Source organism: Actinia tenebrosa, unplaced genomic scaffold (genome assembly GCF_029948245.1).
Source record: "Actinia tenebrosa isolate PJP-AT-01 unplaced genomic scaffold, QUT_ActTen_1.0 PGA_scaffold12__29_contigs__length_12842862, whole genome shotgun sequence".
Lineage (NCBI taxonomy): Eukaryota > Metazoa > Cnidaria > Anthozoa > Actiniaria > Actiniidae > Actinia > Actinia tenebrosa.
In genome coordinates this window covers 5,227,543-5,242,306 of record NW_028292572.1, presented here as the reverse complement: position 1 = coordinate 5,242,306, position 14,764 = coordinate 5,227,543, and the positions used below count along the sequence as shown (strand labels likewise).

Here is a 14,764-nt window from a genome sequence, read left to right as displayed (position 1 = left end):
TTCGGGAATGGTGGGCCAGTGATGGGCACCTCCATTGTTTATTAATTCGTTACCATAAAATGACGAGCAGACTATTGTTTATTAAATCGTTACCATAAAATGACGAACAGACTATTGTTTATTAAATCGTTACCATAAAACGACGGGGAGACTATTGTCAGACAAGTTTGTGCAAGTCTTTTGTTTAGCAATCCAAATTATAGAGCGCAGGGATTTTGAATTTTTAACTCCAAAACTCAACCAACCAAGCAAGCAAGCAAGACCTAAAAACAATTTACTTTTGAGAAACGCAATGGCTACGTTATTCCAGTTAGGCTCTCGAGGATATCACGCTACCGTCAATGAATTCAAAGGACTAATGAAAATTTGATGACTATTGTATCCAACACAATGCACTTAATGACTCATAAACGATAAACAATAAGACCTACTTAGTTCTTCCTAATTATGCAAAAATCAGCTGAAAATGATTAGTTCTGCCGTTTATCTTGTTCTATATTATATAAACAGCGTTCATTCTATTTCATACTGGACCGTAGTACAATGACTCTAAAATTCCCTAGCATTCAAGCTTATTAATGCTGTCATATCTCTTTTCCTTCAATCATTTTTGTCACGTGATAAATAAGACACGGCATCAAAACAATTTTATGAATGCACAAATCTACAAGAAGCCAATATCCAATTTACTTATTGAAAAACACAGGAAGTCCATGAGCAATTCTTATTCCCACAGGCAGCCCATCCGATTTAGCTATTGAAAAACACAGGAAGCCCATGGCCAATTCATATTTCCACAGGCAGCCCACCCGATTTAGTTATTGAAAACCCAGGAAGCCCATGACCAATTCTCTTTTCCACGGCCAAGACCATTTGAAATACCAAAATTAATAACTGATTTTATAATAATCTTATATCTGCTTATTTTTTCTATGATTGAGGGTCGATGAGAGGTCGATGCGAGGTCTATGAGAGGTCGATGTAAGATTACCTCCTCTCCTCCTGCTATCAGGCTATCGTTAGCTTAGCTATCAGGCTATCGATAGCCTAGCTATCAGGCTATCGATAGCCTAGCTATCAGGCTATCGATAGCCTATCTATCAGGCTATCGATAGCTTAGCTATCAGGCTATCGATAGCCTAGCTATCAGGCTATCGATAGCCTAGCTATCAGGCTATCGATAGCCTAGCTATCAGGCTATCGATAGCTTAGCTATCAGGCTATCAATAGCTATTACCTCCTCCTCTCCTCCTCTCCTCCTCTCCTCCTCTCCTCTCCTCCTCCTCCTCCCCTCCTCCTCCTCCTCTCCTCCTCCTCCTCTCCTCCTCCTCCTCCTCTCCTCCTTCTTCTCCTCTCCTCCTCCTCCTCCTCCTCCTCCTCCTCTCCTCCTGCTCCTCCTTCTCTCTTCCTCCTCCTCCTCTATATGAAATGATAAACTAGAACTATGATTGAATGAAATTTTATAGCATGTAGCCGGGTGGCTAAAATATCGATAGCCGGATACTTTGACAGCTAATAATTCTAGTTTATCATTTCATATAGAGGAGGAGGAGGAAGAGAGAAGGAGGAGCAGGAGGAGAGGAGGAGGAGGAGGAGAGGAGGAGGAGAGGAGGAGAAGGAGGAGAGGAGGAGAAGGAGGAGAGGAGGAGGAGAGAAGGAGGAGGAGAGGAGGAGGTAATAGCTATTGATAGCCTGATAGCTAGGCTATCGATAGCCTGATAGCTAGGCTATCGATAGCCTGATAGCTAAGCTATTGATAGCCTGATAGCTAGGCTATCGATAGCCTGATAGCTAGGCTATCGATAGCCTGATAGCTAAGCTATCGATAGCCTGATAGCAGGAGGAGAGGAGGTAATCTTACATCGACCTCTCATAGACCTCGCATCGACCTCTCATCGACCCTCAATCATAGAAAAAATAAGCAGATATAAGATTATTATAAAATCAGTTATTAATTTTGGTATTTCAAATGGTCTTGGCCGTGGAAAAGAGAATTGGTCATGGGCTTCCTGGGTTTTCAATAACTAAATCGGGTGGGCTGCCTGTGGAAATATGAATTGGCCATGGGCTTCCTGTGTTTTTCAATAGCTAAATCGGATGGGCTGCCTGTGGGAATAAGAATTGCTCATGGACTTCCTGTGTTTTTCAATAAGTAAATTGGATATTGGCTTCTTGTAGATTTGTGCATTCATAAAATTGTTTTGATGCCGTGTCTTATTTATCACGTGACAAAAATGATTGAAGGAAAAGAGATATGACAGCATTAATAAGCTTGAATGCTAGGGAATTTTAGAGTCATTGTACTACGGTCCAGTATGAAATAGAATGAACGCTGTTTATATAATATAGAACAAGATAAACGGCAGAACTAATCATTTTCAGCTGATTTTTGCATAATTAGGAAGAACTAAGTAGGTCTTATTGTTTATCGTTTATGAGTCATTAAGTGCATTGTGTTGGATACAATAGTCATCAAATTTTCATTAGTCCTTTGAATTCATTGACGGTAGCGTGATATCCTCGAGAGCCTAACTGGAATAACGTAGCCATTGCGTTTCTCAAAAGTAAATTGTTTTTAGGTCTTGCTTGCTTGCTTGGTTGGTTGAGTTTTGGAGTTAAAAATTCAAAATCCCTGCGCTCTATAATTTGGATTGCTAAACAAAAGACTTGCACAAACTTGTCTGACAATAGTCTCCCCGTCGTTTTATGGTAACGATTTAATAAACAATAGTCTGTTCGTCATTTTATGGTAACGATTTAATAAACAATAGTCTGCTCGTCATTTTATGGTAACGAATTAATAAACAATGGAGGTGCCCATCACTGGCCCACCATTCCCGAAACAAAGACTTGTTCATACCGGTCAACAATAGTCTTATGACGTCAATTGGTCGTCATGGTAACCCGAAACAATACCTACCCGTCGTTTTATGCTAAAATTTGATGAATAATTAATGTGCCCACCACTAGCCCACCGCTAGCCCAGCGCTAGCCCACCACTAGCCCACCCAAAATCCGGCCCGTGCGCAACATAATATACTACTCTTTGTCGTCCAGCATTTTGTCATGAAAGACTTTCGCTTTTGACATTTCTCCGCTTTGCCTCCGATATTTTGTTTTCAGGCGATTTGTCAAACGACCAAAAGCAAAAGAACAAAAAGCCAAACTCAGATTGAAAGCTCCCAGGCGTTCCTTTTAATAAACAAAGGTAACCCACCGTAACCCACTCGGCCACCGTAATAACAGTTATAATGGACAATCCAGTTCTAATGTTGTTCTACAGAATGACAACACATACTTTCAGCTTTAAGTTATCTTACTTTAATAGATCTTTATTGTTATTGTTAAACATACATTCTATGTTATTATTATTTTATTATTACAGTGGAACCCCGCTCTAAGGACACCCGCTTAATAAGGACACCTCTCTATTAAGGACAGGTTTCAAAGTCCCAAAGAAAGCTCCATACATTTTCTGTTAAATTAACCCGCTTTATAAGGACACCCGTTAATAAGTACAAAGGACACACTTCTAGGACCTGAATGACAGTTTCCATACAAAATCAACTCCGCATTAAGGACACTTCAAATTTGAAGACGTCTTTACTTATTTGTTTATTGATATAATGAGCTTAACACGGAAAAAATTGTCAGTTTTTGCGTATCAACGGACCACACACTGATCATTGCAGTATAGTTTCCTATTACTGACAGCATAATGAAGTAGACAAAGTTCGCAATACCATTGCACTGTCATTTTCCAGAACTCAACTCAAAATGAAATTGTACAATACAGTTCAGTAAATGCGAATGTAGTTCTTGTACGGTCATGCACTTTTTGTTCCAGTTTAGGCTGTTATATTGAACATTGTAGTTCAAGCTTTACAGTACAGTAAAAATAAATGGTTAAAAATGTGTTTTCAGTTGTTTTTCTGACACCTCGGTTAATAGGGACACCCCGTTAAAAAGGACAGTTTTGTCCGTCCCAACGATGTCCTTATTAACGGGGTTCCACTGTATTTTATTTAAGAATTGAACTCAAAAAGAATATCAGAAATAGAACATACTGTAATGAATTGTGAAGCAATTTAAAGAAAAATGAAGGCCATTTGTAAGGCTTTATTCGGAAAAACCTTCTACTCAACAAAACATGGCGACCAGCAACAAACACAATTAACCGCTGGCCACTCGCGGGCTCTAACCAAAGGTAACCTAGTAATCTATAATAACAGTATACTCTATAACGATACTACAATAGTCCATGTTCATAGTTTATAAATCAGTGCACATACAAATACATCTTCATATTAAAAAAAATTCAAATATTTTGATGCTACTAGCAAAGCAATGGTTTTAATCTCTGAAAAATAGCTGTGACATGCATACAAAAACTGTTAACTATGAGCATTGCACCTATAAAGATATTCTCGATCAAACAGTCGAAGCTCATCGAATAGCCGTGGTAAAGACCTTGTTGTTTTCTGTTTTTGAAGATATGTCTCACCCAAAAACGATGAGATCTTTTCTGTTTCAAAATTGATCTTCGCTGGGCTAAAGCAAGCAGAAGAACAGCGCTTCCTTGAAGAAAGACGTTTTCTTTGTCCACCATGTTGTCGAAACGCTATGCTACCACGCTTGGCTCATATAGATTACAACTGACCATAATATCCGTTGGCTCAAAAAGAGCCACAAACTCAAGTCGAGCTCACTGGAGCATAAACTTCAGAGACTTAATGGAAACATATGTCAGAAATTGATAGCGATTATGAGCGATTCACGCATTAATAATTTCAGCAATTGGGCGATCGTGACCGATCATATGGAAACCAGGCTTTACTGATGAAATTGAAGAAAAAGAAAACGCGCGCACGTGCTGTGTGCTGTCATAAAGCACGCGGGGGTTGGCAGAACACAGTGTTCAGTGTCAGTGTTCTGCCAATCCCCAAGTGCTTTATGACTGCACACAGCACAGCAAGCAAGTTTATTATTTCTTTTATAAAATACAAATTACAATAATAGGTAGGAATGACGCAACGGAAAGTGCGCGCGCGTGCAATGTGCTCTCATAAAGCACGCACCCCAAACCAGTCAGAACGCGACATTCATAGCAGTTATTTTATCATGATTAATAGAATTTTGTGTTTTTTGAAAGTGAAACAATCAGGGTTATTTTGCAACTTGGCTATTTAGCTAGTTTTTTAAAAAAATTTTTTCAGTTTATCGACGTGAATCTCTAATAGAACAAAGTGAGGATGCTGGCTCCAGGTCTTCACTACTTTTCAACTTTTAAAGTTTCATCGAAATATCTCGCTCGTTTGGCATAAACTCTTAACCGATTTTCGGCTTTTAATCCACAAAAATCGCCAGAACTTTCTAAAACCCAGCACGGTTTGCGAGATGCCACTTCCGCACACTTTTCCATGACATCTTCAAGGTTGTAGGATTCCGCTACTTTATAAATCCCAAAACAATTGGATTCTTCAACGCTTGATATTAGAAACTTACGGTGGCACAGATATTTGACTTTATTGACTTGGTATTCTTCAGCAAGTTGGAGGAGAAACTCATTGTTTTTGTCTGCAAATGTATTAGATATTAGCCGGTTAAAAAGAAGATTTTTTAAATTCTTGAAAGATTTTCAGTTGGCGGCGAATTCCTTTCCTCGAAAAGTACCTAATAATCTTTTAAATACGTTTTTAATTTCCAAATTGGTAGTCAGTCATTGCGAAATTATAAAATGTATCAAAAGTACTAAGTTTTCGTAAGTTTGACGCAGCTTTTTTGTTCGGATAACATTCATATATTCATAATGTTTTTTCACTTCTATTTACCCAATACCTACCGTTGATTTGCTTTCCTTGGGAAATTACGTCCGCGTAAATCACTCTTAGAAAAGCACCAAATTCATCTCTTTTCTTGCCTGGTAGATCTATTTGCTTGGCGTCCTTTTCAAGGAAATCTGATGTAAGCATTTTTTCAAACACGGGAGAAGACAACGAAAGAACGCATTTATGGACGTGAAACTTGGTGTTTTCGACGACGAGCACCAAATCACTGAAGTGTTGAGGAGTTGAAAAGTCATAACCTTCATCATTATTGCTTATCGACTGTGCCATCTTTTTGGCTCTTGTTGAGTAGGAACAAGAATCACGAAATTGAAAACTTTTGGTAACTTCATCAACTTTTAATTACAGAACGGGGCACAGAAATCAACAAAACAGGTTATTGGCATATTTACACGATAGTTAACAGCATGAAATAAGAACTGAACCGCAGACACATGTTAAACCAAGTGTTTGTAAGAAGTAGAATCACTCAGTCTTCACTGCAAACTAACGAATTCGAGCTCTAATTCAACCAGGTTGAACATTTGTAAAAGAAATAGACTTAAATTCAAAGGTAATCAGATATGTAGATCTAAGTCTAAACTGATTCCTTCGAGTTCCACGAATTATAAAATATTGATGTATGATATTAAATAGAAAATATTTCCGGGAACTGATTATAAATAACCTGAACCTTCCAACAATGTAGTTATGAGAAAAGCAAAAGCCAAATATATCTGAAAAAAAGTTGATGTACGTATCACGGCGTCAAAGTCATCAAAACAAGTAAAGTCGTTCATAACTGAAAGATACAACAACTAAATGAAACGATATTCAATTATTTACACGAGGTAGAATCAATATTGGTTATTATACATAGCTAACCTGCCTGGACAAGACAAAAGAGTTAGTCAAATGCAAGGTAAATCAAGGAAATCAGAATAGGACAAGAACTTGAATAAGACTCGCCTTCATAATTAACGCGGGCCCGTGAACTGATTTTTTTATATTCGCAAAGATATCGCTCGTCTAATTAACAAACAATAAAACTACTCTAAAATATTGACTGGACTTCTGTCCCATAACATATCAGCGGTTATATGAATTAGTTCGATGCCCTTTCACATGCTACAGAACAATATGAATTTGAAAATAAAGTAAAAAAAAGTTTTGAAAGCTCGCGGGAGAGAATTTATTAAGGCTCCCATTTCATAGACAGACAGACAGACAGACAGACAGACAGACAGACAGACAGACAGACAGACAGACAGACAGACAGACAGACAGACAGACAGACAGACAGACAGACAGACAGACAGACAGACAGACAGACAGACTTTTTTATTCGGTATCGAGTATTAGAATATACACGGATATTTTACCCGAATAAACGTATGAAGGCTATAATTGTTACTACTATAACTAACCAGTTTGTAATATGTAGGGGAGGGGGTGGATCCACGCCCATCTTCTACATACCGGTTTGTAACAGGTAGGGGAGGGGGGTGGTCCACGCCCATCTAAGGCAGATAAGGTGCACTTTTGCCTGTTGTGGAAGTAAAGTAATTGTGCAGTCAATTGATGGGCGATCCAAAAATCATCAAATACCTGTCGAGTCTGTACTACGATCCAAAAAGAGGGGGAAGTTTTTCAAGTCCAGAAGCATTATTGCGTGTAAAGGAAGGCTTATCAGCCCCGCCCACGAACACTTTATTTTTGTATCTATTATTAGTTACGTCATATCCTTAACGTTTCACTTAGTTACAACACGTCTCAATTCCACTTAGCGTTAGTATTAGTGTATGAAGTCGACGAGAACACATCTATTCGTGATCAAAGAGTTTAGAGTAGTTTTTTAGTTATCTTTGTTGGAGCAATAACCTATATCTTAACCTCGGCAAGCGGGACTGTTATGTAAGTACGCTTTGTTTCTCATAATAAGTTATAGTTTAAAGTGCATGATTGGAAGCCCACTATACCTATGGGTGTGTATTATATGTTATCACTTTACGCCTAAGGGCCTATAAGTTTATGCTACATTTATAGTATTTTATTCTCAATGTAATTCATCTACGCTAGAATATTATGTTAGTTTTCTATGTTTATTGTGATTCTCTTTATCATTCTTTGTTAAGCATGTATTTCCGTAATGGTATGATTGGAATGTTATGCAGGTTTCTAGTTTAGTAATTAAGTTATGCCCTTTGTATCATTTAACTCTAGTTTACGACAAGTTCTTGGATTGTAATAAACTTCAATTCGTCGTCAAGTGCTGTCCGTAAAATTATTCCCGAAATCTCCTCAATTACTCGTAAGCCCGTTCACGCGCGATAAAGTCGTCGTATTATTCGTCCGTGTCGGCATTTACATTGCGTGTTGTCAAAGAATACAAGAAGAGGAAAATAACGCTTGACCAAATTCGTGAATGGTTGGCAGCCCAACCTGCATATACCCTTCATAAACCTGCTAGACGAAGGTTTCGACGAAACCGTGTTATAGTGGGAAGAGTTGATGAACAGTGGCAAGGTGATTTGATAGATATTCAAAAATTAAGTTCGAATAATGATGGCATAAGATAAATCTTGGTGTATATCGATATTCTTTCTAAATTTATGTGGGCAGAGCCGATGAAATCCAAGTCGGCTGAAAGTGTAGTTAAAGCGTTTAAAAAGATTTTGAAAAAGGGAAGGAAACCTAAAAGATTCCAGACAGATCACGGAAAAGAGTTTTTGGATCGCCCTTTCAAGGCTTTGCTAAAGGAGAATAGTATCATTTTCTTCGCGACGGAGTCGGATACCAAAGCAAATTTGGCTGAGAGGTCGATTCGTTCTTTGAAAGCGTTGATGTATCGTTATATGACCTATATGGGAACCCAAGACATTGTCGAGGGGTATAACGATCGATATCACTCTAGCATCAAAACCAAACCTCGTTTAGTCAATTGAGAAAACGAAGATCACATATGGCATGTGCTTTATGATCGTGATTTAATAGATGGTAAGACGAAGTTTGCGTTCCATGTAGGGGATAAGGTTAGGATTTCTAAAGCGAGAAGAACATTCGATAAAGGCTACCTTCCTCAGTACACATTTACATTTACCAAATTACAAGTATGCTCTCTCTTCGAGGTTTAAATGCTCGGGTAGGTCAGGGCCAAAGTTCGTGTTCTAATTTCCAGACCCTACTTTTAAATGCATTAACATTTGGGGCTGTGACTAATTCAGCGGGTAGATTGTATGATATTACATCCGCCATGATGGATGACCGCTGACCGATGACCGCTGATCTCACCGATGAGATTTTCACGATTTCTAAACGTATTGCACACCGCCTGTGTATAAGTTAAAAGAAGCCAATGGAGATGAGATCATTGGTTTGTTTTACGAATTTGAACTCCTAAGGTTATCAAAGATGACGATGTGTATAAAATAGACAAGGTCTTAAAAACGAGAGGGCGGGGTGCTAAGAAGGAAATTCTTGTGTCTTGGAAAGATTATCCAGCGAGCTACGATTCATGGATACTAGCAAATCAAATCGAGAACAAGGAAAGTATAAATAGCTTTTCAAAGAAAATCCTTTAATTTATCGTTTTATCTTGAACATGGATGAACAACAGTTTTACATCTTACTCCCCTCGAATGCTTCATTGGATGTTTTTGAGGATTATACCTTAACGAGTTACAGGGTGCATCTTCCAGAACTTGTACAACTGAGAGAGGAGAGTATGAAGTAGGACTCCATAGCATATGATGGCCACACACTTTTGTGACACGCATTGAGTATAAAGACAAAAATGATTTTTCGGATACGATGGTCATAGAAGCTGGTTATTATGATACAATATCTGACCTACTGCAGGTTGTCAACGACAAGTTTAGGGTTCAAGTAAACTCCAACATTGAGTTAGCGGGTAACACCACCTCAGAAAAAGTACGCGTATCCTTACGTGAAGGTTACAAGTTAGTTTTGGAAAAACAGTTGTCACAAATATTAGGATTTGGAGGCGGAAAGATTATGATTACCCAGTCCGTAGTAGCACCGTATGTGAATGATCTCAATGCTGTATTTCATTGTATTTACGTCTATGTGATTATTGCAGGATATCAGATGTTTTGAGATAAGAGAGCCAGGTTACTGAAAGTCATCCCTGTGGAAGGGAAACACGGGGACATTATCTACAAATCGTTTGACAACCCCATGTACATTTCAGTAGAGACAAAAGAATTTGAGAAAATCAAAATCGATTTAAGGGACGACGCAGGCAGGAAGATATCATTTGAACGAGGGAGAGTAGTTTGCAACCTACATTTTAAGGTAAAGCAGTTACCTTATTTGGCCTAAGAAAGAAAAACGAAAATGAACCAAAGACATACCTCATCTCCTGAAGCTTACAAGCTTTACTATCTCAACCAAGCACAGCAAAGAGGTGATGGACCATCCTCGCCTTTTTTTGGTGGAAAGCTTTTTCAGAGAGGTTATGGACAGGTACAAACTGGTGGAGGTTTAGGGTTTTTTTGGTAGTTTATTTAGAAGTGCATTTCTCTTTCTCAAGAGTGCATCCAAACAGGTGGGTGAAGTTGCACTGAAAATAGGGGTGAGCGTCATAAACAACACGCTTGCAGGGAATGACCTCAAAACTTCACTGCAAAACAGAATTCGTGAAACGGGAAAAGAGTTAAGAGGGAATGCCGCCACCCAACTGAAGGGCGTACTGAATTCTCAATCCGGTTCAGGTAGGAAGAAGAAAAAGCGAAAAGCCACGCCTTTAAACAAGCAGAAGAAGCGTAGGACTACGAGAGAAAGACAAGTGAAACAGAAATTGTATATAAGATCGAAGACAAGACTCAGTCATTCAGTTCGAGGAAGATGGGCAAACGTGTAACGTTTCAAGACATATTTGGTTCTAGTCGCTAGTTGGAAGACGAAATATCGCTTATTCACCCCAAATCATATGAGTGCACCATTGATGAGTTGGATCTGTTTACCATAAGTCCTACACAAAACAGCGTTTTAAAGAAAGTTGATGTGGAATTTCGCCCCCTTTCTACGTTGAACAGTAATACACCTATAGAATTCAGTATACCAGGAAATGAAGACTGCATACGCTTACCACACACCCAGCTTTATGTTGCGGGTACTATAAAACATAAGGATGGCACCGCCTTGGAGGCGAACGAAAGGGTTGCACCAGTAAACAACTTTCTTCATAGTCTGTGGAAACAGATCGATGTATTTTTTGGTTCGCCACGAGTTTCTAATCCTACGAATACTCAATCGTACAAGGCCTACCTCGAAACAGTACTTAACTTTGGCACAGGGGCGAAAGGATCTCAACTTCAAACGAGCATGTGGAATGAGGATACAGCAGGATCTTTTGATGATACCCGAGTCGCAGCTGAAGGAACAAACAAGGGTTTTAAGAAAAGAAATGACCTGATCAAAGAATCCACTGAATTTGAAATGATAGCCCCCCTGTTTGTCGATGCCTTTACGATTCGTAAATATCTTCTAAGTTTTGTGGGCATGAAAGTAAAACTCATTCCAAGCAGTCCCGAATTTTGCCTTATGTCTGGAGCAACGGGCAAGGAATATGTGATTAACCTAACCTCGGCCGTATTGAAAGTTCGCAAAATGGAAATAGCCCCTCACATCATCATGGCGCACGAAGCAGCCCTCATGAAATCTCCTGCCTGTTATACTATCCGTAGGACTGAATGTAAAGCTTTTACCATTCCAGGTACTACCCCGTCGATCACTAAGGATAACGTGCTTGATGGTCAAATTCCTAAACGATTTGTTGTTGGATTGGTAAGAGCTTCTGCAGTCAATGGACACTTGAAACAAAATCCTTTTGAGTTTAAGCTGTTTGGGATGTCTTCGATTGGTGTTTATATCGACGATGAACACGCTGGAGGAAAACTGATGAAGCTAAAATTAACAGCAAACGGGGGCCACTTCATTGAAGCATATCAAACTCTTTTTACGGGAACGGGAAAATTTCGTCTAGATAATGGAAACTCTATTACTAGATCAGATTACTATCAAGGGTATGGTCTATTTGTCGTTGACCTCACACCCGATGGATGTGACTCCCCCGAACTCTTGACTTTAAGACAAAAAGGAAACCTAACTTTAGAAATCGTATTCGATAGGGCACTGACTGAAGCTATAAATTTGTTTTGCTATGCAGAATTCGATAACATATAAGAGATCGATCGCTAAAGAAACGTATTGTACGATTTCACGTCTTAGAAATGAATACCTTGGAAATCATGAACGTTATGGAACAGGATATGAGAAGTAGAGACAAGTTTTGTGGAGTGTTCACGCTTCCAGAAGTCATTGAAAAATATCCATGAGGACTAATCGTGAACACAGATCCAAGCACTGAGATAGGAAGTCATTGGGTTGCAATGTATTTCCCTAATGAAACTGTTTCAGAATTCTCTTCCATTCATTTGGAAAGCAACCCTCATTTTACCATAGAGAATTCAAAACATTTTTAGAGAATCATAGTGCTGCATGGAAATATAACCCTCGCACGCTTCAAGGAACTTATTCTACAACGTGTGGACAATTTTCCATCTATTTCATTATGCAGCGTAACCGTGGGAAGTCATTAGAGATGTTGGTAAATTCCTTCAGTAAAAACAAATTCGTAAACGATAATCGTGTAATTGCTTTCATTAACAGGTATTTGCTTTTTAAGAAAAACAGTAATAAAACCCAGAAAAGGATAAAAAACTTCAAGTAGACACATCTCATATAAACAATGTAATCAAGCGTAGACATGTAGACAACAATTTGTAAGACAAAAAATGCTTTATTTCGAACAATAAAATGGAAAAAAAAAAAAAAAGTGTTACAACAGTTTTGTTTTTTAGTATTTTATCCAGTTGTTTGATAATCTTTTTTCTTTGTGGCGCCTTGCTTTGGGACTTCTCTTAGGTAGACTTCTCGGTGTTGTAGGAGGGGTGGGAGGTTTAAACTTTAACGCATGACTACGTCTTTTCTCGTTCCGGATAAGATATTGAGGCATATTTATGTCGGCCATGGATTCAGTAAATTGTTCCCACCCCTTTGGATTAAAGTTTTGTCGTGCTCTCAACTGATCATTTATCAAATCGACGATATTATATCCTTCGATGACTTGACTATCAATGCGTAATTCTCCTTTATCATCCCAAGAAATTTTATCAGGGTTGACTTTTAGTCTATTGAGCATAGCCTTTTGCAAGGTTTTTTTGAATTTTTGGGTACTGCGTCCACGATTTCCTGCACAGCCATAGGGGTTACTTTGAGAAGAGTTTTAAAACGAACATCCATCGTGTAAGCCGTCAAGTGAAAATGAGATCAATTAAAACAAAGTTAGTCATTCTTATAAGAAACTTTATTTTTTAGTTAAAAAAAGAGAGTTTATAACATGCTTTCTATGACAAGATCTTCAAGAATCTCTTTTTTTTTTCCAATAAAGTTGAGCTCCTAGTGTCTTTGTTATTATAGTTGGATAGTTCATGTTCGCTTATAGGCACGCTCAATTTCTTCGCATTCTCTTGGAAGATGTGCATCACCTTGTCTTTGTCCACATTTTCCAACGCTTCTTCCAGGTAACGGTAAACGCAAACATCTTTCTCTAGCATTAGGCAATCGTGGTGTTCCTGTGAAGGGTCAAATATTTCGCAGGCTTCACAGTATTTACACACCAATTGTCTAACGTCTCTGGCGAGCACGACTGCGTAGGCTTTCAATAATTCCTTCTTTATTTCATCTTCTTTTTTGCATGTGTTTGATTCCTTTCCCTTGTTCGATGACTCGAACTGCTCCAGATCTGACTCTTCAATGCACGGCAACATGTAATCTTCTTGCTGTCTATTGTTTACGAAGCCTGCAAAGGCTAAGGAGATGTCTTGTGTGAGGCTCACGAAGCTCTCGCCTGTTTCCAACACTTTATATTCCCAAAGAGTAAGTTCTCTACCGTCACAATTGAAACAGGTTTTTTCACAATGGTCAGATGCGACATATTTTTAAGAAACCTACTTGCCCCGTACGTGTGAATGAAAGAATCATATAGGAATGGTGAGAAATGGATTCTTGTAGGTATTGTGAGAGAGGGGCTGGTAAGGAGTTTTGCATTGATTATATCACGTGATCAGTAACCTTCATAAATAGACGTTTACGACTCATACCCTATCATTCCTCTGACTTGTAAAGTTAGAAAGTTAGCTAACGCTGAATTGTGTATGATGAAACTACGAAGCGGACGAGTGCTTAAATTTCAAGCGGCGGTACCTAACCTCAAATTGAAGAGAAAAGTCATTTTAGAGCTTCGTGAACAATTGCGAAAGATGAAAATTGTGATCAAGGAAGCTTGATTTAGCTTCTAAGTTTGCCAACCCATTCTTTTCTATGAATCCCTGGGAAACACTGTTGTTGAACCGATGTAAAGAACGCTATTGCTATGTCCCAGAGATAGAGGGAGGAAGTACCGTAGTGAAAGTTCCCATTACATATTTTAGCTTGCCTGCTCTTTATGAATATTTGGTTATCGAGTCTCAAGAGCGTTTCAAAAGCATAGAGCCAAATTTCAGAAAGGCGGTCCTCCTGCATAAAAGAATCTTTGCCGTGAAAGTATCCTGCGTACAAGAACGCTTAAGAGAGGAGAACAAACCAATGTAATCTTTACTCGTTCAATTAATTGCTAAATGGAATGCTTTCCAGCGAACATAATATTGTGTACATTATATTTATTTTTTTTGAAAGAACGATGAAAAATCAGATGGATGTTGTCTTTTTGTTATACACAATAAACTCGCGTGCCAAAATAATAAATACTTTGTCCATTAATTTACTCAACAGTGTAGGACAAAGAGCGCGTGCTCCCCCTTATTCCATCATCGCTTAGATTAGAAAGGGACTTATTGCTATGGTAACGAAAATTT

The 14,764-nt window shown here is 38.6% G+C and overlaps 2 protein-coding genes across 2 annotated transcripts; one reads left to right on the top strand and one right to left on the bottom strand.

Annotated features, from left to right (window-relative positions):
* Positions 1 to 3,298: 3,298 nt before the first annotated feature.
* Positions 3,299 to 6,169, bottom strand: LOC116299186 (BTB and MATH domain-containing protein 38-like). Its single transcript, XM_031707814.2, has 2 exons — positions 5,843 to 6,169; positions 3,299 to 5,577 (listed from the first exon to the last, which is right to left on the bottom strand). Exons 1-2 carry the CDS (start codon positions 6,114 to 6,116, stop codon positions 5,273 to 5,275), a joined length of 579 nt encoding a protein of 192 aa, XP_031563674.1. The 5' UTR covers positions 6,117 to 6,169; the 3' UTR covers positions 3,299 to 5,272.
* Positions 6,170 to 10,181: 4,012 nt separating this feature from the next.
* LOC116299181 (uncharacterized protein F54H12.2-like) lies at positions 10,182 to 12,077 on the top strand. The gene is given in 2 exon segments (XM_031707811.2): positions 10,182 to 10,310; positions 10,740 to 12,077. Coding segments are annotated over 2 exon segments (1,467 nt in total).
* The last annotated feature ends 2,687 nt before the right edge of the window (positions 12,078 to 14,764 follow it).

Coding starts and splice junctions, on each gene's coding strand:
- LOC116299186 (XM_031707814.2), bottom strand. CDS start 6,116: ATGGCACAGTCGATAAGCAATAATGATGAAGGTTATGACTTTTCAACT. Junction 5,578..5,842: donor CCAAGGAAAGCAAATCAACG/GTAGGTATTGGG, acceptor ATACATTTGCAG/ACAAAAACAATGAGTTTCTC.